Below are 25,000 nucleotides of genomic sequence, written 5' to 3'. Positions count from 1 at the left end.
AGTATAATAAATGAAGAGTTAGAAAAAGTCTGTGGCAAGAAAATGTTTTATCTTCTAGTTACGGCTAGAACACTCTATGCTTCTATGTGGAAAACTCATAAAATACCCTCAATGTCGGAATGGTATGAAAAAATATTAGATCTTATCGAAATGGACATATTGATAAGTTTGTTGAGAAATAAATCAAATGATAAGTTTAATGAAGAATGGTCAATGGTGATAAATATAATACATGACAAATTATTACAGAAAGACAACTAAAGGCAAGACAAGCTATAACATTTGAAAATTCTGCAAAAGATGGTTCAATGATTTGGGGTTTTATATCTGTTTTGGAAAAATATCAGTATTTAAAAGGAAAGTTAGAGATACAAACTTTAAGTTACATTGAAAGGATACAAATCTTAGATAAAGACAGGAATACAAAAAATATATGGAAAGATAGCCACGACCTTTGCATAAGAAATAGATAGAGTGATTAGTGAATGAAAGAACAAATTCTAAATTTAGAAAACTTTAGATTAGGCATTTGGAAGTCTGTAATATTTAAGCATATTTTTTCTGTTTATTTGTTTTGTGTGTTGTTGTAAGGTTAAGCTTTTTGGGGAGGGGGTTAATTTAGATTAGAAGATATTGTAACCACATGTAGGTGATAGCTGATGGCTTATTATTACTTTTATCATCATCATTATTAATTTTGCTATGTATGTTCATGTACTTATTGGTATGTGATCCAAGCAATGTCTGTTTATGTATATAGAAAAGGTGAAACACATAAAACAGTTGCAGAACACTTCAACTTTTCTGGACATTCTAACTTGGACCCCCCGAGTAGCAGTCGTTAAGCATAATAATAATAATAAACCAAAGGGAGACTGGAAAGAGAAACAGCTGAATTAGGATACATCTTCAGACGCCAATACATTGGCAGTGGTTTGACAGGGACAATGTTTTCTTGGCATACTGCAAATATTAAAACACTAGCTGATATCTCAGCTAGTAAGTAGGGCTCTCATGCCTGCATTATTACAATTAAGTGCTCATGTACCTATATCAATATACTAAACCAAGGACTTCCTAAACTATTCATATGTTTGCCTGCTCATCTTTGCTTGTATGTAAAATCTATCTTAATTTACTGTATTTTTCAGCATATAAGACGATTGGGCGTATAAGACCACCCCCAACTTTTCCAGTTAAAATATAGAATTTGGGATATGCTCGCCGTATAAGACAACCCCTCTTCCAACGCACACCAAATAAAAATTTAAAAAACCACATCATATTTGATTTCAATATGGTAATCTTCTACTTGCCGCTTTCATACGGTCGCTGCATATGGTGGGGATGCAGCCGGGGCCATTTTTGAGCTCCCCCCACCACATGCGGCGACCACAGATTCTCCAGTCCGCTTGGAAGTTTCAGCACCCACCCTATGAGACCTGGGGTCGGGGAGCTGAGTTGCAGTAGTTCATTGACATTCCATCCCCCTGACCAGCTGCTCTATCATGCAATTTTCTGGGTTTGAGTGTCTTTAGCTGGAGCTGGGTGGCCAGGACACGTCAGAGATTCTTTTGTGCGCTGCTCAACTACCTCCCTTCCAGAACTAGCTGGGGTTCTCTCAGGGTTGAAGTTGGAATCCCCTCCTCTTGTAGTGTTGTGAGATTTCAGTATACATGTTGAGATTAACTTGGGAGCAGCTCAGGACTTATCTGCCTATACTCATGCTGCTGGGTGCACTCTGGACCTTGGTTTCTGTAGTGGGTAGGCTGAATGTGTTCTGGGAGTGAAAGAACACTCTATAGTTCCATTGTCAGGGACAGATCACATTATACCTGATGGGGTTTAGACATGCTAATTCAGAACCTCTGCAGGGGCGGGAAACACATTAAAATAGTCTACCCCAGGAGGCTTATGGGTCTGGATGGATTCCTGAAAGTTTTGGGGGAGTTTTCTGCTGTCATGATAGGTATCCTGCTGAAATCCTGCCTGACCTCTGGAGTACAGAAGTGAACAGGACAGTGGATATGATTGCTTCCAAGCATCCCCTCATGGAATAGAGCCAAACCAGTTTTGGGTGTGTTGGTGGATGATCTATGCCAGAAGCAAGACAAGGGAGTGTGTCCATGTGGGTTCTGCTTTACCTCTTGGTGGCTTCCTTCTGAGTTGCCTTGCTTCGATGGGACTTGGATACACTAATTTACAGTGGCTCCATTCTTTCCTGGAAGGGTGGACTCCGAAGGTGGTGCTGGGAGACTCCTGCTGAACCTCTTGGGCTGTGAGATTTCACAGGGCTTGTTTCTGTCTCCCATGATCTTAACATATACATTAAATCACTGGGAGAGGTTGTCGAGAGTTTTGGTGTTCAGTGCTAATAGTATGTGGATGATACCAACTCTGTTACTCCTTTCTACCACAAGCCAAGGAAGCTGTTTTGGTCCTAAATCAGTGCTTGTTATCAATAATGGGCTGGGTGAGGATGAACAAATTGAATCTTAATCCAGGCAAGATGGAGGTGCTCATGGTCAGTTGAAAAGCAAATCAGGGAATAAGGATTCAGCATATGCTGGAAGGGGTAACACCCCCCATGAAGATGTAAATCTGTAGATAGGATGTGCTCTTGGATTCAACTCTGACCCTGGAAGCTAAGGTTTCACCAATAGCTAGGAGTACATTAGCACTGGTAAAGCTTGAGAATTCTGATCTTACCATGGTGACACACGCCTTGGTTACATTCTGGTTAGATACCTAAATCACACTGTACATGAGAATGTCTTTGAAGAGTGTTTGGAAAAGTCAGTTGGTTCAAAGAACTGCAGCCAGATCACTAATATGCTGGCTGCAGGAAACACCGGCTGGTTGCCGGTTCATTCAAAGTGCTGGTTTTGATCTATAAAGCCTTATATGGTTCAGGTTATTTGATGGACCCTGTTTTCCTTTATGAATCAGCCTATGCTTTGAGTTCTGCTGGGGAGGCCCTTCTCTCTCTCCCACCACCCTCACAAGTACCGTTGGTGAGAAAACATAGAAGAGAGCCTTCTCAGTGGCTGCCCCCAGGCTCTGCAACTCCCTTCCCAGAAAAGTACTCTCCCTAGTTTTGTGGACTAGCAAAGACTTTTTGTTTAGACATATATTTGATGAATGACTATTTAAGGTCTGTCCTACCAAACAAGAATGTGCTGGATCTTCCTAATTGTTGTGCTGGAATGTGTGTGTGCATTTTAATGATACATGTTTTGAGCTGGTTTTCATTTTTTTGTTTGTTTAGTCTTGCTTTAACTTTTGTATTTTGTGGATTTTTAACAAAATGTTTTAAAATTTGTTGTAAGCCACTTTGATTTCTGAATTGGGGAAAAGGCAAGATGGGTAGAAATAAATAAATAAATAACTCTGTTTCTTTATTTGGATTTGTGACGCTGATTTCTGGCATTGAATCAATGGCTAACTCACCAGTTGACACTTAAGATATTTCTTCTAAGCATGTTTCAAGACATTTACTCTCTAAATCTATCTGTTGTGTTTGTCAGTTTCATGGGACGGTATGAATATTCCAGAAGTTACATTGGTAACACTAGTGTTTCGGGGTTGGTGGAAATGGGAAAGAATAACTGTTTAGCTATTTTTGAAATTCAGAACCACTTCTATTATACAACTGTCTATAGATCTATACATATGTAATTTAGAGGCACAGATGAGGAAAAATAGGAGAAATATTGTGCCAGTTTATTCCAAGACCAGGCAGAGTTCAACAAAAGACAAAACCATCAGGTAAATCCATAGGATAATTTTAGAAGCATTCATTGCTAACTGTGAGAGTTCTGGCTTCAGCTGATTATATGATCTTTTGGTTTAGCTGCTTTGGTTTAGTTGCTTACGGTTTATGAGCGTTTTATGAACATTTCAAATAAAAAAGTCAGCACACAAAGTATGGGAACATGTTGGGTTAGGTACTGCTGTTGAGAAAATTGAGCAGAGAAGTAGACAGCATTATTGAAGTATTTATATAAAAAGGCATATTTTTGTAAAATAAATATTTTGTTTGTATGCTTTGTATGAGTAGAAAAGTGTGAGAGACTGTGAGTAGTCAAAGAAGGTATTACATACATACATGTTTGTCTCCATCTGTATAAATTATTATTATTATTATTATTATTATTATTATTATTATTATTATTATTAACCTTTATTTATAAAGCGCTGTAAATTTACACAGCACTGTACATACAATCTTTTTAATTGGACGGTTCCCTGCCCTCAGGTTTACAATCTCAAAAGACACGACACAAAGGGAGTGGTGGTGGGGAAGGGGCCGTTCTAGTAGGATAATGCATATAAAATACATAGCAATACAGGAAATGATTCAATAAAACAGACAACAAAGAAACATCAAAAAGCAAGTGACAGTTATGCACTTGTAAATATGAATATACTACAATTTGACAAGTCAACAGAGTTTTCTTTAATAACAAGGTGTATTAATAACACATTCCAGCAGTGATACTTTTGGGCTATCTTTGTGAAGAATCTGAGTCTTGTGAAAAATCCGCAAAGTTGTTTGCCTTGAGAGACTTGGTACAGTTACACTAGTTAACATCAGTCTTGAGCACCCTCTGCTGTCCAAATTAGGCGATGGGTTGAAATGTTAGAAGTGATACTATGATTTTAAAAGGTGAAAAGATTTCAGATTTCATGTATTATGGAATTCAGTGAAGTTTTCACTGCAAATGAAGAAATTGTAGTTGCTGCTAAGAACTTGGATACAAAAATTTAATGAATAACGTTTTACACATTTTAAAAAGACTGCTGTAGTTTCAGTTTGTTGCACTACCTTCCAGTCAATGTAATATAAGTCTGCATTTCACATACTTCCCGTCAATATATTTTTTCATTATGTTTTTATTTGTTTCAGTACCTTACAAATACCATAGGGTTTTTTTTTATTTCCTCCCAAAAAATCTGCTGTTCAAAATCTATTTATAGATAACACAAAACATTACTCTACAAACTGAATAACTTGCATTGTAATATTGTTAGTTTCTTCTAATTTTGATACTGTTAAAAATGAACAATTACTACTAGTACATCTATGTCATTGTTGTTTAGGGAGGAGACAAAATCCTTGCTGAAAATGAACATTTGAACAGTAAGGTCTGGTGTTACATTTTGTTTCTTGGTGCCCAGATTTGAATTGCCTGTCAAATGTTGGGTTTGTTCAGATTTTATCTTCTTAAAATATAATGTAGACTTACTAAAATTATTGTCTATAAGCAGATCTTATTGAGGACTTTAAACAGCATCTTACTATTCTGGGAAGTATCCTCATATTCAAACATTGCTTTCCCTTGCAATCAAATAATTGTGACATCAAGAGCATTGTTGTTGTTTTGATGGAATTCTTATTTTAGGTCTTTTGCTTTTGTATTTTTTCATCAACCCACAGGAAGAGCTTTTGAACTATATATGAGTTGTGTTGCATAAATTTGCATATTGTTTTGTACCAGCCAAGCATGAACTGAGAAGAGTTAAATGGAAAAGATGCATAAAGGAGTAATCGGCATTCATTTTGTTAATTAGAGTTACAGTCTTAATGTTAGACTTTATATATTCTACAACCAGTTAAATAAGGTATTTATTTTGCATGAGAGTTGTCATATTAATCCTTGAAGGTAATTTGAAAGAAATGAATTTTGATATGTTAAAACTGTAAAAATGCATTATGGTTTCTGAAAGAAACAGTGTGATGTAAGCACTACATCATCTTTAATTTTAATTAAGATGAGCAATATCCTGTTTTTAAAACAGATTTTTATACTATTAGCTGTTTTTGTATTTGCAGAATACAAAAGTATTCCAAGTAACTAATGTGTAATACTGCCCACCACCATGCATTACACTAGTTAGCATTTTTCTTAATTCTTATATGACAATGTAAGGTGTTCATGAATTAGCATATTGAAAGAATCACTGGGGGGAAAGGGGTAAGGAAAATAGAAACCAGCGCTTGAAATGTCTAACCATTTGTTTGATAGACTCTGCATGTTTGCCACTGTTGCATGTTAACTTTAAGCAAGAAAGCATTTGTATGCATCATTTGTTCCTAATTCAGTTTTAATTATGAGACTGTCATCAGATACTACAGGGATTCAGAATTGCTGCATAATATTGGTCAGAATATTATTTGAGGGAATACTGAGATAAATTGGAAATTCCTCTTTTGATTCTTATGTTAGAGAGGAATGAAACTAACTTTTGATTGCCTGCTGATACTTTGTGGATTAGACTTCCCAGGAAAACCCCTTAAAGCACTTTTGACATTATAGTTGTGAAGGACTTTAAGAAGCACATTTTAATTAGAAAAATGTTTGTAAAACTGCATTACAGTATAGGGGTAGTACTTATTTAAATTATTTATTATGATATTCTTAATGGCCTTAAAATTGTTTTGTTTAAACAGCCACTACATCCCCCTCTTAACAGCATATTTTTGAAAGTGTTTTGCCTATTGGAGGGTTCCCTCCTACTTCATTTCCCTTCATTATTTACAAAATAAGTAGTGTATTTTTCCTTTATTTTATTCAGTATTATTTCTTCATGTCCTTATCACAATGGGACTGTATTTCAGACATTGGAACACTTAGTAATGCAATGTTTTGAAAATAAAGTGAACAGAAAACTGATATTTTCTTGTTTAAGCAGGACAATGCCATCCTTACCCTTTATTGTTGGTATAAACCATTATTATACTAAGAGTGATTAGCTATTTAAAACTTGCTACATAAATTAAAGAGGAGCTAAATGGATATGTGATTGTTGTCATTAGTAGCATTTCAGATTATATAGGCAATTATTGCGTTCATTATCCTAGAACAGCCCCCTTACAAAAACTATTGTGGTTGTCTGTGACATTATGCACAAATTTTCCCTGAGAGATTAAAATTTCTGATGGCATATCTGGTTCTGTCATCAGAACTGTTGGAAACAAAACAAATATTGTGATCAGACGCTTGAGGGTGATCTACAGGTATTGAAAATTGCAGGACATGTTTGGAATACTTTTTTAAAAATTAAAATTAGCTTTTTTGTAATGAAGCTGTTTAGTTGTTTCATGTTAATTTTAAGCACAATAACACATTTTCATAACCATTCATATTTTAGTACCATTGTAGTAAAAAGACAATATGAGAAAGCAAGGTAGATAACCACTTTTAAATTGAATAGATTAGTTTTTTATTTATTTTTACTTTTTTCTATGATTTTCTCTGTGTACATGGCAAAAATGGTACATGATTAATATATACTTAAGGGAGACACAGTATTGTTCATGGCCAGTCACTTGAGCTAAAGAACACATTCACTGGAGGGGGAAAAAAAGGCTTCTTACATCTAAAACTTTTGCATTTGTTTTAAAAGTTGTTTTAATTTACAACATAAACTCCACACTTGGCTACAGATCTGTCCCCTTCAATTGGGAAAGTTTTTATCCTGTTAGTTATCTACATATGTGTATCCAGTGGTCTATATATAATGTTTGGGCCCATAAATGCCATTTCTCAAAGGAAACTTTGTATTCATTTCTGTCAGGTTTTGTCTTGGCTTTTACAGTCTTTCATTGCTATGATGCAGCAAGAAAAGTGTGAGGTACTGGTTATGCATATTGCAAGACAGTGATTCTTTATTTTATTACCAAAAAAAAAAAAAAAAAAAAGACCAACTCTAGAAGGCCAGATTAAATCATTCCTTTCACTTTTTAATGGGATTTGGATGAATAGAGTAAAATATGCACTTTGCATTCATTGATAGCATCTTTAGGTTGAGGTAATTGAGTCTTTTTTCCCTGACTGAATGAATAATGACTTCATCTGATCCTCAGCGAGGCCTGAAACTTAGACTGCCTTTGTCAATGCAAAAAGATCTGGGCTTTGAAACATGCTCTACTTCCCTGGCTTAATTTTTCTTCATTTTAATCCAGAAACCTATTTTTCTCAATAATTCAAGCATAAACTATGTAGTAGTTGAAGCAGCGGAAATTGCAAGATATTTGTCCTCGTTGTGCTGCTTTTTAAATGTAGCTGATAAATCAGCCACTGTGGTCTTCAGCTGCCTAGTTCTCAAGGGAAGGTACAGCCCATACACCAGCAAGAATGCTGGAATTTTCCAAAAGTATTTTAAATAGTATTCTGGTAGAAATTGTCTCTGTTTCTGGATTTTTATGCCATATTTGTTTGTCTGACAGAAGCTAAAGAGCGTTTCTGACCAGGGATATTTTCTTGTGAAATAATTGTCTCACCTAGCCAGCTGTCACAATAATTTTATTTTGAAAAACACATCGGACCATTATCCTGGACTGAAGCGTTCTTAGACTAATAGACATCTTTGATTTGAAAACGAAAGCTTTTGAAGTAGAATTGGCGGCGGATTCTTCGGTTTTGATTTTATTTGTTTATCTTTTGTATTTTTACTAAATTCAGTGGGTTTGATTCAAAGGAAGTTAGTTCAACTTCACTCCCACTGGTTTCAGAGGGAACCAACTTATGACTAATGTCTCATTGATTTTAGTGGCACCTAAGTGCACCTTACCTTGGATCCAGCTTGGTACATTCTAATAAAATAATTTTAACCATGATTTATATTAATAAAATGCCTAAGGGAGAAAACCACTATGAAGTTCAAGAATATCATGTTTGATAAATTTTATAGTTTGGACTGTTAATGAGAGTGACAACTATAAACAGCTTTCCTGTGTTTGGGATTTAAATCTATTGCTGCACATTGCATGCCTTGCATATGATAAGCTGAAACAGGGGCTGGGAATTTCAGCCCTAGGGAACTGTGTGCTGGGAATAACTCATAGGATAGTTTTGTCTGGTCTCTGGGGAAACCTGAGGTCTTTTTTAACAGGAGAGCTGCACAACTACAAACAAAATGCAGACTTTTCAAGTCTTCAGTGCTGGCTAAAAGACATGCTTGAATCTTTCTTGCATAATCTCTGTGAATTATAGTTATGGATTTAAACTGCTTAACAAGAGGTTTAAAAGTTATGTCTGTTCATGATGCAAATCTTTTGAAATGCAAATAAAGCACAGGTTTCAGTTTCCTAGGACTTATTAATTCATTCATCTTTCATTTTGAGAATGATAAAGGAAGGGAAGTGAATATGATTTCTTGTGTTCTGGGCTAAATGACAGAATTGACTTTTTTTTTTTTTAGCACAGACCAAAATAAATATTGTACAGAATACTACCTTTAAAACATAATGTCGTGCATATAATCTGAAATAAAATCAGTTACTTTTTCTCAACATCATCTGGCTGCTCATGAGGCAGATTTAGTTAAAGCTAAACATTTTGATATAAGAAATTATTTAAAGAGAATTCCTGTACTATCTGGGATCTGCTTATGACACATTTACGATGTACAACTATTCCCCATACTCAGCAAAACTTCCTGTTTACCCTTAGTAAGCGTCCTGTTATACAGTCCTTGCTTATAAAGGCTGCTTCACTTTCAGGATGAATTTTCCAAGTTACATTACTCTTCAAGCAATTCTGTGGTGACTTTACCTGTGATCTCATAAATAAAGAAAACACATGCCTTTAAGCAGAGAACGACTGCTAAACACATTACAAAAACCACATTCATTCTTATTGTATGTGATGTTACATAAACGTAGTTACATGGAAGTTCTTGAATAAACCTGATATATATGCAAGTCCCCAAGAATGTTATATGTCACAAAACGTATTGTCACATAACTCATGAAAATTTATAAAGAGATTGTTTTAAAAACAGTTTTTTCTTATCTTTTAATGATCCATTATTCAGATTGCTTTGAGAGATAATTTATGTGCCAGAATCATAAGTATAATTTGTAATGCCATGCTTAATCGGGTTTAAGGTCATTTGGACAGGGTAGGCCCTGTTTATAAGTCCCAGTTTATTTGGGAAAGCAAAATTCTCTTTTTCTGATTTTATATAATTTTATATTGTATACAGACAAGAAAAAGAAAAGCATCTCTTTTTCATAGTTATTGGTTTTTTAAAAATTTGCATTTGTTTTCTTTAGGTTGGCTTGCTGGACCTTGAGCTGAATCAACTAACCAAAGCACTATTCTTGGCTCTAGTTGCACTTTCAGTTGTTATGGTCACCTTGCAAGGATTTGTAGGGCCATGGTACCGCAATCTCTTTCGATTTCTCCTTCTTTTTTCCTACATAATCCCAATCAGGTAGGTGTAAGAATGAGAAAAAATTATACATGTGTAATTTCACAATTATTTTTAGTGCACATTCAGTTATTGTGAAGAACATTGATATTATCAGGAGATACAGGAGAAGGTGCCAAGAAATCTACTGATTCCAGGAGGGTCATTGTGCTAATCGTTTTGTGCAATCTTACTCTAGCTGTATATGCCATGTATCCAATCCTTTTGATTGTGTGTTTTATAGGACATAACCTTGATAAGAAAACACAGTTGCTCTAAAAGAGTATTATTTGAAAAATTACCTTTCTGCGCACTTACAGTATAGTTTAATTCATTGGATTATTGGTCTTTTCTGTACTTCTAAAAGAAAGTCATTGTAGTTTCTGTGAAGGACTACAAGGAAATACATTTTGAATTTTCTGTCATTAAATATTTAATTATCATATCATAAGGAAATACAGAGACATTATTTTGATAGTTTAATTTTAAAAAGTGTATTTTAATAAAAATAACATTTTCTTTTGTAAGTTGCATTCCTGAGTAAGAGAGAGAGAGAACATAGAGACCATGTTGCTGTTTCACTGACATAATTTGTTTAAACTCTAAATTAGTAGTCAGCTCCAAAGCCCAGGGGAACACGTTGCTTTCTTTCAGTGTATTCTGGAAATCAAGTCAGCCATACTTTGGTGTTGCAGCTACCATTTAGAATTATCAGAAATGGTGGTTGGTTTGGGGAGTCTGTTTGCTGGAGGGGAGTGGCTTGAAGCCTTTTTTTTTTTTTTTAAACCATTTGCAGAGCATTTTTAAACTTTACAAATCTTTGTGGACCCAGTTTGGGCCAAAAATTGTTTAGAGGAGTGCTGGAACTTGGGAAGTTGATGCAGATCCAAAGGGCTGCATTGGATCCCCCAAAGAGCCACCTGCTACCCATGAGTTCTATAGTTTCTGCCTGTGCTCTACGTATAGGTTTGTCATGACAGAAATGACCAGCACTTCTAATTTCAAATAAACAAAAATCATGCAAAACACATTCTCACAATGTATGACAAAACTGTATAAAGGCACACTAGAAGATAGTCCAAATGTGCACATCCACATGAGATAACAGTCACATATGACAAAACAGAATTGAAACCAATGTGGGCCACAACGTTTTCCTTTGTAGTTCTTAGAAGTATGTGTTTGTTCACTTTAAAAAAAACATGGTGAGGCAGATCTTCCTTTTTCATCTCACATTTTAACTGATAAAGAAATTGGTTGGCCCAAGAGCTGATTACGTATATCCTCAGGAACAGAAAATATAAAAAGTTACAGTCTTCAGTGCCAACATGTAGCTCCAGAACATGTGAAGAGAATGCCTTTGAAATAGAATGTCTTTGAATATATGCCTTTTCCTCCTCACTGCTTAATAGCTAGGCTCTATACGCATGAGACTGAAAATAAGGATGTGCGGATATGACTTCTTAGTAACCTGAACACCACAAGAACTGATTATAGAAATTCATTCTCAAGTTTGATCTGTGTAATATACTTTCTGTGACTGTTGTTGTTGTTATGTGCTTTCATATTGACTCTGACATATGGCAACTCTACCATGTGGCTTTTTTTTTATATATATATAATTTATTCAGAGGACGTTTGCTGTTACCTTCCTCTTAGTCTGATAGATTGTGACACAATCAAAATGAGTTGCCATGTCTCTGTGGGGATTTGAACCCTGGTCCTAGTAGAATGCTAGGTCCTAGTGCAATATTGAAACCACTACACCATGCTTGCTTTCTCTAGTAGTCAGTAGCAAACATCACTTTGAGTGCAGCTTTAAAGCAATTTCTGAATTTTTCCAGTAGAGGGTATTGCTAAGGTCAGCCCTCAGCACACTGCAGGTGGATACATATATATTATCAGTGCTAATTTTAAATGAGTTTTGTCTGTCCTTACAGCTATTAATAGCAAGAATTTTGGACATCATCACTAAATATTAGAAATCAAAGTGTGAGATTTTCTTCATGAAGAGCTGTAGTCTAGAGTACCTCCAGACTGGATTGCACTTCCTCTGAAGGATCAAGTGTGTAGCCAGCAGATCTTTGTTGCTGAAGACCAAAGTGACCTCAGTAGCTCAAACTGAATTTTTCCAGCTATGGCTATTTCTTGACAAGGATAATCTGATCACAGTGATCCAAGCTATAGCTTCAAAGTTTCTAGTTAAAAATAATAGGTGCTAGCAATAAATTCCATCCAGATTTTACTTTGAATAACTCTCTCTCTCTCTCTCTCTCTCTCTCTCTCTCTCTCTCTGTGTGTGTGTGTGTGTGTGTAAGTAAACATACACATAGAGAAGTTGTTTTTAAGAAATGGGAAATTAAAGAGTTAACTTCCATCGTAGCTGACTATTTTGGACCTTGGAGCTATATCTGTATCCATTTACTTTTAAAAAGTAACTTTCTAAACTCCCGCTTTAACACTTATAATGTCAGTATTAAACTGTTGCAATTTTCTCATGGTGGAGCTGTTCTTAAGGCTGGTCCAGAAGCTGCAACTAGTGCTAAATACCACAGCTAGGTTACAGAGAGAAATGACCTACCAATGACAAAAAAACACATCTTTTGAAGAAATTCCACTGATCCCTGTTCACCATTGGTCCATCTTTTAAAAGGCTGGAGACCTGGAGACTCTTCTATATGGACTTCTTCCATATAGACCCTTTTAGTCATTGAAGGCATCTGGCAAGGCGCTACTGATGGTGCCATGTTCTCTTGAGGTATGCCGTGGAATCATTTGGAGCTGGGTGTTTAGTGTATTAACCACTACTGAGGCTGATAAGATTTCTTCGAACATGTTGAAAACTCACCTATTCTAGAAAGTGCCCCTTGTATAGTTGTTGATTTTATATTCTATGTTAATTATAATGATAGTAATGTTTTATTATTGCATACTGCAGCATGGTTTAGTGGTTTGAGCGTTAGACTACAACTCTGGAGATCAAGGTTTGATTCCCCAGTTAAGCATAAAAACCCACTGCATGACCTTGGGCCTTTGATGGCAGTGACAAACCCCATTTGTAGGAACTTGTCAAGAAAACCCTATGACAAGTTCATCTTAGGGTCGCCATAAGTAAAAAATTACTTGGAGGTACACAACAATTGTACATTGTTGAAATCTTCAAATACAGGTGTTCATTTAATTAATATCCTATGGTCCCTAGCAATATCTGCCAGATGTCATACTATTTATTTATCAAATCTTCATCTTTGAGGGTGAATCTGTTGATAAAGTGGAAGATCTGACTAATACCCTCTGCTGCCGTGGAACATCTGCCACAGTCTCTTCTCCCCCCCCCCCCCCTATTGGAACTCTTGGCACAAGAAATGTAAGATGGGTACTAGGAGTGGACTGTAGGGCATTACTGGGAGAGGCAGTGGAACCACAGCATTTTTAACATTCCTGGCTCCTGTACATAGTCTTGACTCAGCTTTTGTTCTATGCATGCCCCAGAGCTCGTATATCAGCTGGCCCCCATTGGTTTAAATTGGAGTTGATTCATAAACAAAAATAAAAATAACCCTAAGTAGAGAAAAAGCACAAATGCTATTCTCTCTCTCTTTGGCTTATGCTAGCACTGGAGTTCTCCAGCATAGACAAGTAGAATTAAATTTGATGCAACGAGTGAGAATATGCTTTAAGGACCATTCTGAAGGACCACCTCCTCCTTTACGAACCTATATGTACACAGAGATCTTCATGTGTGGGTCTGGTGGCAACTGAAGAGGGTATCGGTTGTGTGATAGCCATTTTTGGAAGTCTCTCTCCAGAAAGGCTTGCTTCACACCTCTTTTTATGTCTTGTTGGTGCAAATGCTCCCCGCCCCTCAGACATTTTAAAATATCATTTGAATTTTACCTAGCTGTTGTAATACTGTTTTCTTAAACATGTTTTTATTGGTATATTATAATGTTTTTAACAGTTCTGCTGTCCTTACTGGGCTGGATTTAACATTTCATTTTGCTGGCAGGAGCTTCTCATTATTGGGGTTCTATAGAGAATGTTCCCATGGGTGGGTGGTGTCATCTACTCACTACTCAGCACTAATCACTCCAGAGGGATACCCAGAACTTAAAAGCATATTGCAGAGAAGGGAGTATTATCAAAGGATACTTCTCCTTCATTCTGTTCCTGGAAGTAATTCAGTGGGTCAGACACATTCTACAAACAGAAATTGCTCTTCTGTCTCTAGGAGGTTTATACTGATTCCAGCGCCATCCTGGGAACAGAAATATTGAAGACAGTATACTTTTTTAAAATAAATTAATTCAGTATGACCTGACATTCAAGAATTCAAGTTTGAAAATGTTGCTGGCTTTTCTAATAAGCATTGTGTTTTCTTCCACAAATGTCAGGTTCCACTGAACAATTAAATTCCATTTACAGATTATTGACCTCGTAAAATTTCTGACAGACTATGATGTTTCTATTAATGAGAATTATTTAAGAAGATGGTTCACAATTGAGATAGCATTTTAAATGCCTGCCTTTGTTATATCAGGAAATACATTTACCAAAAAAAAAAAAAAAAAACCTTGCTGGGATCATTTGTCTCCTGCATTGACAGTCCTTCCTTTCCCTTTTAGGACTATGTGTGTATGTTAAATGCTGTTCATTGGATCAAAAACCTGGTTTAAGACCATTTATTAAATTTAAGTTAAAAACTGCACTGTCTCCATTTTTAATGCAGCAGTTTAATGCTGCCACCTGAGAGGAACTTGATACATTTTCTAAGTACTTCAGTAAAAAGCCTCCAGCAGCATTGGGGTAGGAACTTTTAGCTTTGTGTGTATCACGTTAGAATCCTGGTTTTCAGTCTTCATAATGATCTGTGTAACCTTTTATGTAGCTGTTTCTGTTAAAAGGTTAGCAGCATTTATCTAAAGAGAAAAGAGTGGAACAGTTATGGCATCATCAAATGGAGTGGAAATAAGATTAACATTCAAGGATTCTCTCTTACTTAAAGAACTTTCCTGAGGTTGATAGAATGGGTGTTTCTCTTACCACACCCAGACTGCATGAAGAGTGATGTACAGAATATTTTTGTTTCAGTTGATTAGAATGTAAGATGAATTGGAGAAGAGACTCCAATCGACTTCAGAATGAGTTCCTTGGTAAAAAAATACTCATTAACTCTTAAGTCACTTTCACAAAAAAGCATAACGTTTAAATGACAAATGCCTTAATAAAAAATAAATCTTTATATCATAATATCTGTTAGAAGTTTATTTATGTTTTTGTGAAGTAGCTAGATGCATTTTGCTACTCATTACAAATAAATTCCTGTGCATGAGAAATATATCTTATGTTTTTGCCTTTATCCTTGTGGGAATAATTTTGTTTTATTCATTTTACAGTGTTTTATACATCTAGATTTAATATTGTTTTCTTAATTTAAAAAAAATCTTTAGTAGACCAACAAAATAAATCATTTAGAGTTTATGAAATTGTCAAATTCCTCTATGAAACTAAGGCCCTGAGCAGATGGGCCAGGAAACCATGGGCTGTTAACCCAGGTTGGTCCCTGGGCTGGTGCAAGGATGGGCATGTGTTTACCTGCTACTGGCAAATGCTCCTTGCCTTTCTACACTTTTGCTCATACTGAGAAGCTGCCCATTGCTGAATCTGATACAGAAATAAAGTGCCTGGTTACACCCACGTGACCAGGTGAACTGTTTCCAGATCAGATGCAGCAACAGGAGGCTTCCCACTAGGAAAGATGGTGCAGAAAGGTACATAGTGTGTAGGGGCCCTTTGCACCAGAATTTTTAGGAAATTGCAACAGACCAAGGGTAACGTTGACCTGCCGTAAGCACTGCTTACCCCAGGATCAGGCCATATCCACCAGATCAGCATCCAGTCTGCCAGGGTCTGGCCTGATCCTGGCCCTGGGGTTTTGGCTTACATCATCCTAATAGGGCATCATGAGGCCAGGGGGGAAATGAGCTTTTGGCCCATGCGAACGGCCTCCAAATCCATACCATTCTGATTCTGAAACTGAATCAGCTAATAACATTTTGCATGGAAAGAATATGGAATTCTTGGCACTTTTTTTGGATATAGAACTAAAATTCAAAACTCAGGAGCAAGTGGCTACATCAGGTGGGAGAAGTACAGATTATACAGACTGTACTTTCAGTTAAAAATATGCTGGTGTGACCAGCTGTTGTGTCCCAGTGGACAATTGGCCTGTGCCATAGTTAGCCACCCCTGTGCTAGCTAGGTCATCTTGTCTGCTTGCAGAGAAATTGCATGTCAGTCAGCAACTTTTTAATTTATTCAGACCTTTAAAGTTAAGTTTTGGGTCTCCCAGTAAGGTGTATTTTGATTGTATTTTTAGTTTTTGATAGTAATATTAGAATCAGAAAAATACTGCTTTGGGAAAGCATTTAAGGCTTCCTGGTTATTTAACCATTGTTGCCATAGGCCTGTTACAGACTGCCAAAATAAAGCTGCTTCGGGTCTCTTTGGAGGTATGCTGTTTAAATGATGCATGGGTCCTAAGAGTCCGGAGGTCATGCCAAAGCCACACTCCATTCCTAAGCACTGGAGGGCAGCTTTGGTGCAGCTTCCGGATTCTTAGGATGCATGTATCATTTAAATAGCATACCTCCAAAGAGACCCGAAGCAGCTTTATTTTGGCAGTCTGTAACAGGCCATACTAATGGAAAACTCAACTACATGATTATAATATATGAAGTTGGCAACTGCCTGTATGTAATCAAGTAAGAGTTTAATGCACTGCCCATCCAATATGCAATGATTAAAAAATAAGGAATGGTTGGAGAATAATTTCTTATACTTCCTCATAAGTTCTTTTGCTACTTCAGGTCAAAATTTTCTATCATGCTTTTGCCATGGAATTTTATTTGGACTAAAGGCAGCTGGAAGTTATTGTGCATGACACTACAAAACTATTCTAAGTAAATCGTCGAGTGAAAGGATAGTATTAGCCCATCAGGAGATGAGCAGTCTGCAAAGCTGGCAAGGTAGTGACTAACAGGGAAACATAACATTATCTTAGGGCCTTTCCAAATGACTTCTTTTTAGTATAGTAATTGCACAGTTGTGATTTGTTGTGCAGGATCCTGACATCTTTCTTCAAAATTGTGCTTTTCCAGTGGTTTCTCATTTTCCCAGCGATCCAGAGTGCAGCATTTTGTAGCTAAGAGAGTGCTGTTTTCCTTATAACTTGTGAGTAATCTGAAGATTGAAAATTGACGGGCTGTCACTAAGATGCATGCAACCTTACAACCTGCCCTTGAATTCTGAAACTGGCTTTTTTCTACTGAGCTGTGCCAAACCAGAATTAAGAATTCGAAATCTAATAATTTATCTAGTTGATCCATTTTCAGTTATTGGATAAAATCTGAGCTATTATTAATAACAAATTTGAGGTCCCATCAGAAATAGTTTACTAATTATCGAGTCATTTTTAGGTTTGTTCATTTTAAGGCTTTGACTTCCAGTATCTACTGCTAAAATACAGAACCGCTCCATTCATTTATAAAAGCAAGCATTAATTCCATAACTTACCAGGGGATTGTGACAAGGCTGGAAGAAAATGTGTTTTATATTGTGTGAAATAGACCCCTCATGGGCATACAAGTGTTTGGTCTCTTTAGAAGTTTCCCATTTGGTTCAGGGCTTGTTGGGGAAGAGTTGGTGAAAACATGGATTTATCTCTTGATTATGGCACTTTTTCTCCAATTTATAATGACTGTTACACAGAGAAATAATAATAATAACAACAACAACAACAACAATGGTTAATCAAGTGTTACGGTATTCCAACAAATTCTTCCCAGATGTTCTAATCTTATATTTTCTAATACAGCTACGTAGACATAAAGCAAATCCCTTAGATTTTAAAAAATTAATTCTTCTCTTGAAACTGCTATTATCCTATACAGTATTTGGAGACATCTGAGTCATTCTAGTGTTCCATATGTTATAAGTTATATGGTCATGTTAAATTCTCAAAATTAAACTTTTTAATAGAACTATGCAGTTTCCAATTACAGTAAATTTCTTTAAAATAATATTTGTAACATTTGCCAGGCCAACATATGATTATTTAATCTAATGTCATCACTACAGTGGGCCCTTGGGATCTGCTAGGGTTTGGTTCCAGCCTTGCTTCCTAGATACCAAAATCCATGGATGTTCAAGTCGCATTATATACAGTGACATAATAATAGAGTGTTATGTATATATAATGACAAAACAAAGGTTTGTTTTTTCGGATTTTTTTTTTTAAATTAAGCCATAGATGATTGAATCCATGGATATGGAGGGTCGACTATACGTGTGGTGCTTTATAGAGTGAAATAGAAACTTATGATCCAGAATTTTGATGCAAAGGAGGTAAAGAGTATAGAGTTGTTTTAGGAAACAGAAAAACTTCAGATAGCTGGGGATGGTTATGTCACAGGAAGGGACATGACAGCATATAAGAGTAGAAAAATAAGGGAGATAAGGCAATGGAAGATTTTATGAATATGTACTGGATCCAGGTGTGGTCAGAGTGAAACTAATTAGGTGGCATACTTATATTTATGCATGTGCAGCACATGTATGTATATACAGATATCTGTTGTGAATCTTAAATGTTAAGGATGTAGCTCTGCATCAGTGTGGCAGATCATGTCAGGAAGATATTCCAGTACGTTTGCAGAGGATAGACTGCCACGTAGAATTACTAAATTGAATGGATTCTATATTACTACATATACTGATAATGTATTACTGCTGATTTCAGTTAAAGAAAGAATTTGTTTTACTTGCACTAAAATTGGGATAATCAATAAACCAGAACTTCAAAAAGTTACCTTTTTACTACAACTTAAGTCCCCCAGCCAATAGAATCACTGGCCATGCTAATTAGTGAATGCTGGAGGCCATAGTCCAAAAAAGTAACTTTTTCAAACGATGAACATATCCTTCATACTAATTTTGATACGTGTGTTTGCGAGAGAGAGAAATAAAGAGAGAGAGAGAATTGTGGCTCTTAATATGGAGCTCTATTGATATGTTGCTTATTTGTATAAGCTCAGCTGTGGGTTAAATTGTAGCTTACTATTTTCTGTTATTCAAGATGGTATTGTTTTAAGGATTTTATTTATTTATTTACAGTTTACGAGTAAACCTAGATATGGGTAAAGCAGCCTATGGATGGATGATTATGAAGGATGACAATATACCTGGAACAGCTGTCCGAACTAGTACCATACCTGAAGAACTGGGGCGTCTGGTGTATCTACTAACAGATAAAACAGGTATATCATAGACATTTGTTTAATGCATGAATATAAAAGCAGTATTTTTTGCTAAGTTTTTGTTGTTGTTGTTGTTATCAGATTGGTAGCTGTTGTAAAATTTGTGTCCATTAATCTAAAGAAATGAATTTGAACTATAGCTTTCCCTTATCTTGGTATGAATGAAGAACGACAGCACATGGGGCTATACACGCACATTTGAATAGAGTACATGCAGCAGCCCTGGATTTAGATAGTGATTTTTAATTTCTGTAGCACTTTATTTTGAATATAAATAGTTTACAATAAATATTAATCTGCATTATTAGGTACATGCTTACTGTTTCCATTTTACAAATGAAGGACAGGACTTGCCCTGAATAGAAACCAAGATCTCCTAGTCTGCTGGTCATTGCTATTGTGTATTTAAATACAGTATACTGTATATGAATAAAAATGGAATAAATAAGCAATAAGTTGTGTCCAAAAGATATAAACCAGGAAAGTGGAGCTTCTGGTTCCCAAGTCTATTCTAGCCTGCAGAGGGTCCTGGGAAGCTCCACTTGCCCAGAGCCTAACTTTCAGGAGTGGGAGCTCTGCCCTGTGCACCATTCATGAAGTGGGAGGGTGTATTACACATAGGAGATCTTGCTGTTCTCTTTTTTCAGAGATAGCAGGGTAGATCCTGTCACGTGACATGCCAATTGAGACACCATGTAGTGTATGAAAGGATTTGGATAGTATTTTGCCCTTTCAATATTTGGCTGAGTCCTTTTGCTCAAGCAAAGAGAAGTAGGGAACTGCATAAAAAACTTCTAAATGGATGTTGGGAAAGGGAGGGGCCTGATTATGTCAGGGGAAATCTGACCCTTGGAACCAGAAGAGTTCCCTGACCTTACCATAAGTTGTATCAAGACATTAGTATCTTCACAGTAGTTTAAGAGATTCTTAGCTAGCGCAAAAATGGTGTGTCACTTTATTACTGAAGTCTGGATGTTTGACATAATAAATTGGTGTGATCTCTTTGGACCACCCAAGTTAATGGGATTGTCCCACTTAACCACATGCCAAAGTAGGCTTCCTCATATTGAAAATGAAGAGAGAATAAAGAACATACCTTGCAAAAATCTTACACCATGGCTCTAGTTTCTCTTGAAATGATTAAGTATTATTTGTAGAGTCTAAGGAGCATTACATTACTAACATAATTGCAAGGTAGTCCTTTGTATGATTGTAAATTGGGTTTGTGCTTCATCAATAAGCTTTTTGACAAGAAGCGTCCATCACAGTGGCTCTCTCATTTGCCACAGCAGAATAGAAAATGAAGTATCCCAATAATTGCATTATAGTTTCCTTATTGTGGGACAAGAAAGCAATGTGGTATAATTAGGTTTGATTGGAGTGCATGTTTCCGGTAAGATCTGAAATTAATGATGTTGCTATAGTGACACATCTGCGGCCACCAGTGCGTGAAACATAAAGTAATTCATTCGACAAGAGAAGACATCTGTTAACTGCAAAGATGCAGAGCATATTGACACTGACCAGAAATACTAGACGTTATGTGATAAATGAACAAATGATGCTGAAACAGGAGGACAGATAATTTGTACTTAATCTGCTGGGAGAACTTTAATCTTCTCACTGGTTGCATTTGACAATACCATTGTTTAAAGAACAATGCTGCAGAGAACTCATAAATTTTAAAACTTAACTCAGGGTGCAGCCTATTAAAGCAATACATTAATTCCTTTGTTAGGGAGTTTTTATCTTCATGTAGAACAAAGCCATTACTAAAAACACCCACTAAAACAACAGGTTCTTTAGACTCACATTTTAATTATAGCATCCATTACCCAAAATGCCAGGTTGTTTGGACTTGAATCACATATAAGTTTGACAGAAAGGCGTCATCCATTATTTGTTTTTGTTTTTTGGGGGGGGGGGGCTGTTTCCAGTATTTTCCAAGGGCAGCATAGTATGACATTTTAATCTCTCCAGGACACAAGAACATCTAACAACAAATAGGGGAAAAAACAGAAATATATTTTGTAATATTTCTTGAATGTTTTTGACATCAAGTGTAATGTTACAGCTCCCTTGCCCATCCTGACAGCAACCACAGTATTCAATTATAACAAATAAAAACCATCTTCCAAGCACAGTTATTTACTAATGCATACGCTCGCATTTGAGTGCTGTAATTAACATTTTAGCGGCTGTGTGGACCAAATGAGATACTTAGCACATGTAATAGTTGAACAGATGCATAGAGTAATGGAATTCATAATCTTCTGGGGAAGCCCTGTATTAGGAACTAATGTGTTAACACTGGAGATTTGTTTTTAAAATTTATTCAGAGTTTACATATGTTTTAGAGTGTTGTCAAGAACTGTATAAGAAAATCTAGTATACCATTTTAAGGGATAAATGTAGACTAGAGACTTCCTATTTTGGATTTCTGCAGTGAGGACTCTTCCATTGAAGAGATTCCAGCTACTTCCACTTCTCTACATTTGAGGAGGCTAAATATCCAGTCCTTCTATAGCTAACAGAGACTAATAGAAGAACTTTATCATATCCAGTCCCTCCCTAGCTAATAAAAGTGTATGAATTAGACTGGACATTAGCCTGTTCCCTTCTTTAGTTTACTTTGAAGCAGGCAATTAAAACAAAAGTTGTGTATGATCTTTGGGGCCATTTGTGAGCTAAAAGGTGATTCAAAAATAATTTAAATCATTTTTATGGGAATCCCCATATGTAGTTCACTTTCAAAGGAAGAGAAATTATTGGCATAATATCCCAAGCTGCAATAAGACCTTTCTTTTCTGTATTAGTCATTTTATCAATCATAGGGTATCACATCCCCCCCCCCTTTTTGGCAAAAGGATTCAGGAACTTTTTTTTTTCAGATTGAAGCAAACCATCTAGCATCTAGCATTGGCCTTCCTCTCTTTCTGCTTCCATTTACCTTTCCTAGCATTACTGTCCTTTCTAATGAGTCATGTTTTCTCATAATGTAGTCAAAGTACAAGAGCTTCAGTTTCATCATATTTGCTTCCAGGGACAGGTCAGATTTGATCTGTTCTAGGACCCATTTATTTGTCTTTTTGGCTGCCCACAGTGTCCTCAGCACTCTTCTCCAGCTCCACATCTGAAATGTTTTTTTCTGTTGGCCTTCCTCGCTGTCCTGCACTGGCATCCATACATGGTGATGGGGAATACAGTGGTTTGGACAGTTCTAAATTTAGTGCTCAGTTGTATATCTTTACATTTTAGAATAGCTGCCCTTCCCATTCGTAATGTTCTTCTTATTTCTTGACTGTAATCAAGAACAATGTTTGATCAGAGGTATGGAAAGTCTTAACTATTTCAATTTCCACTGGGTTGAATTTATGTAGATCCTCTGTGATCTTTCTTCTACCATTCTTCTACCTCAGCATTTTACCACATAATTCCACCCTCCCCATGTTAAATGTGTAGAAACAGCCTCATTTATCTATAAAAAACATTTAATTCTGGACATCCTCCAAGGAGCTCATAACAGGATATATGAAATTATCTTACCCTTCCAGTGGTCTTGTGAAGTAGATTGAAGTAGTATTGAACATAGTTGGCCATATGCCCACACATGGGGTTAAAATGTTTGTATCTGTGTTAATTTTTGTGTGAGATCAGAGCTTTGTACAAGGTGGATAGATTGTGTTTGACCATCCCCTTGCCACTTATTTTGATGAAAAATGTTGGCTCAGTGTCTTCTTCAGCTATACAGATTCCTCAGTAAATAGGCATAGTCCCTCCCAGATTTATTTTTATTGGATAAACTTCTTTCCAGCTTGTTAAAAAACCTGTTAGCTTTTATTGTGTCCTAATGCAACATCATAAAACACTTTGATATTTTGAAGACTGGCAGATAAACAGTCACAACAGATGAAACCAAGGAGCATGTAGAAGTGGTGAGTCTTTCGGGGGGGGAGGGATTATAGAACCATCTTAGTGTTATTGATTCAGCTGTGACAAATCTTGTCATTTGCTCAGAGGACTGAGAAGGAATTGTTTAATGTTCAAATTAAGTTTTAAGCTCAGATCATTAATAGCAAAAGAGAAGAAGAAATAGAGGTACAAGCCAGTTTCCCAACTACTGTATATACATGAATTGCATTGTTGTTGTGTACCTTCAAGTTGTTTCTGACTTATGCCAACCCTAAGGGTATCTTGTCATGGGGTTTTCTTGGGAAGATTTGTTCAAAGAGAAGGCTTGCCCTTCCCCTGAGGGTGAGTGAGAGTGACTTGCCCAAGATCACCAGTGGGTTTCCATTACCAAGCAGGATTTTGCCCCTGGTCTCCAGAGTCATAGTACAGTGCTCAGAACACTACACCACACTGATAAACTGTATACCTGAGTACAAACAGCTTCAGTTGTTCATTTCAGGCAACTGAATCAATCACCACTACCATGATTTTGTCTCCTCCCTTCCAGTCCCTTTTCTTGTGTCTCCTGTCTTTGAGACTAAGCATGAGAGTACACATTGTTTAACTACTGGGGATTTTTTTAGTCACATTTGTTGATGAGTGCATTGAAAATTAATATGTAATGGTAAATTGAGAATTAGTGTTAAAAAGAGGATATTTATAAAATAGTTACTGATTTTTCCACACATTCCACTTCAAAATTAACTGTTTTAGTTGTGGATCCTATATGGTTGTAGCTATTTGTTTTGGAATATACCACCCCAGTTAATCAACAGATTATCCATTGCAAAGGTAGTGTTTCTTTGCAAACCATTAAAAAACTCTGCCCATGATGATTTTTATTTAGTTTAGTCAGTTTTTAATATGTAGTTTTTAATCTTACACTGTTTAATCTTGTTTTAAGGGGGGGGGCTATTATGTTTACATGGGTGTATTTTAACCTGTTGTACGGCGCTTTGATTGCCTGGCAAAAATAAAAAAAATATTATTTTATTTATTATTATTAAAATTACTTATACAAGCAGTGCTCTCCTGTTTTCTTGTGGCAATGGCCTGGTACAGACGGGACTATTGGACGCCTTCATCACATGCTAGGGGTTGGCCGAGGGTGCTCCGCCCACACATGCCTCAACCCTAGCACGAGACGAGGGCGTAACAATGGCGGCGCCCTGTACAGATGGGCACTGCTATTGTTAAGTGCAGGTTGCCTAGCATCCGCATGTCATGGCGCCATTATGATGTTGCGAGTGTGCCATTGGTGCCCTATGGTGTCATAATCGCGCCGCAAGAAGAACCTGCTTTTTGTGGGTTCTTTTTGCTCTGCAAGGAAGTCCCGCGGTTTGGAGGCTGCGGATTCCCTGCGGAGCAAAACTAGAAGAGGCACCATGACAAGTTGGGTCGTGATCCTGCCCCGAAGAAGTCCAAGCCTTCTAAAGACCGACCCATCACCGACCCACCGAAGGCGAAGGAAAAGAAGCGCTCCCCGTCCAAACAGGCCCGCGCTTCCGCTTCGGCAGCTCTTCGTGACCCGG

The 25,000-nt window shown here is 36.6% G+C and overlaps 1 protein-coding gene across 6 annotated transcripts in view; it reads left to right on the top strand.

Moving 5' to 3' along the window:
- ATP9B (ATPase phospholipid transporting 9B (putative)) overlaps nt 1-25,000 on the top strand; it is a 176,058-nt gene that overhangs the window by 102,201 nt on the left and 48,857 nt on the right. For all 6 annotated transcript variants that reach the window (XM_042461414.1, XM_042461412.1, XM_042461413.1 and 3 more), the window contains 2 exons: nt 10,064-10,224; nt 19,375-19,517. In XM_042461414.1, coding sequence (XP_042317348.1) covers nt 10,064-10,224; nt 19,375-19,517 — 304 coding nt within the window. The remainder of the gene's footprint in view (nt 1-10,063; nt 10,225-19,374; nt 19,518-25,000) is intronic.

Source organism: Sceloporus undulatus, chromosome 4 (genome assembly GCF_019175285.1).
Source record: "Sceloporus undulatus isolate JIND9_A2432 ecotype Alabama chromosome 4, SceUnd_v1.1, whole genome shotgun sequence".
NCBI classification, from domain to species: Eukaryota; Metazoa; Chordata; class Lepidosauria; order Squamata; family Phrynosomatidae; genus Sceloporus; species Sceloporus undulatus.
Note: the sequence above shows the minus strand (reverse complement) of the source record. Positions and strands in the feature narration are given on the sequence as shown.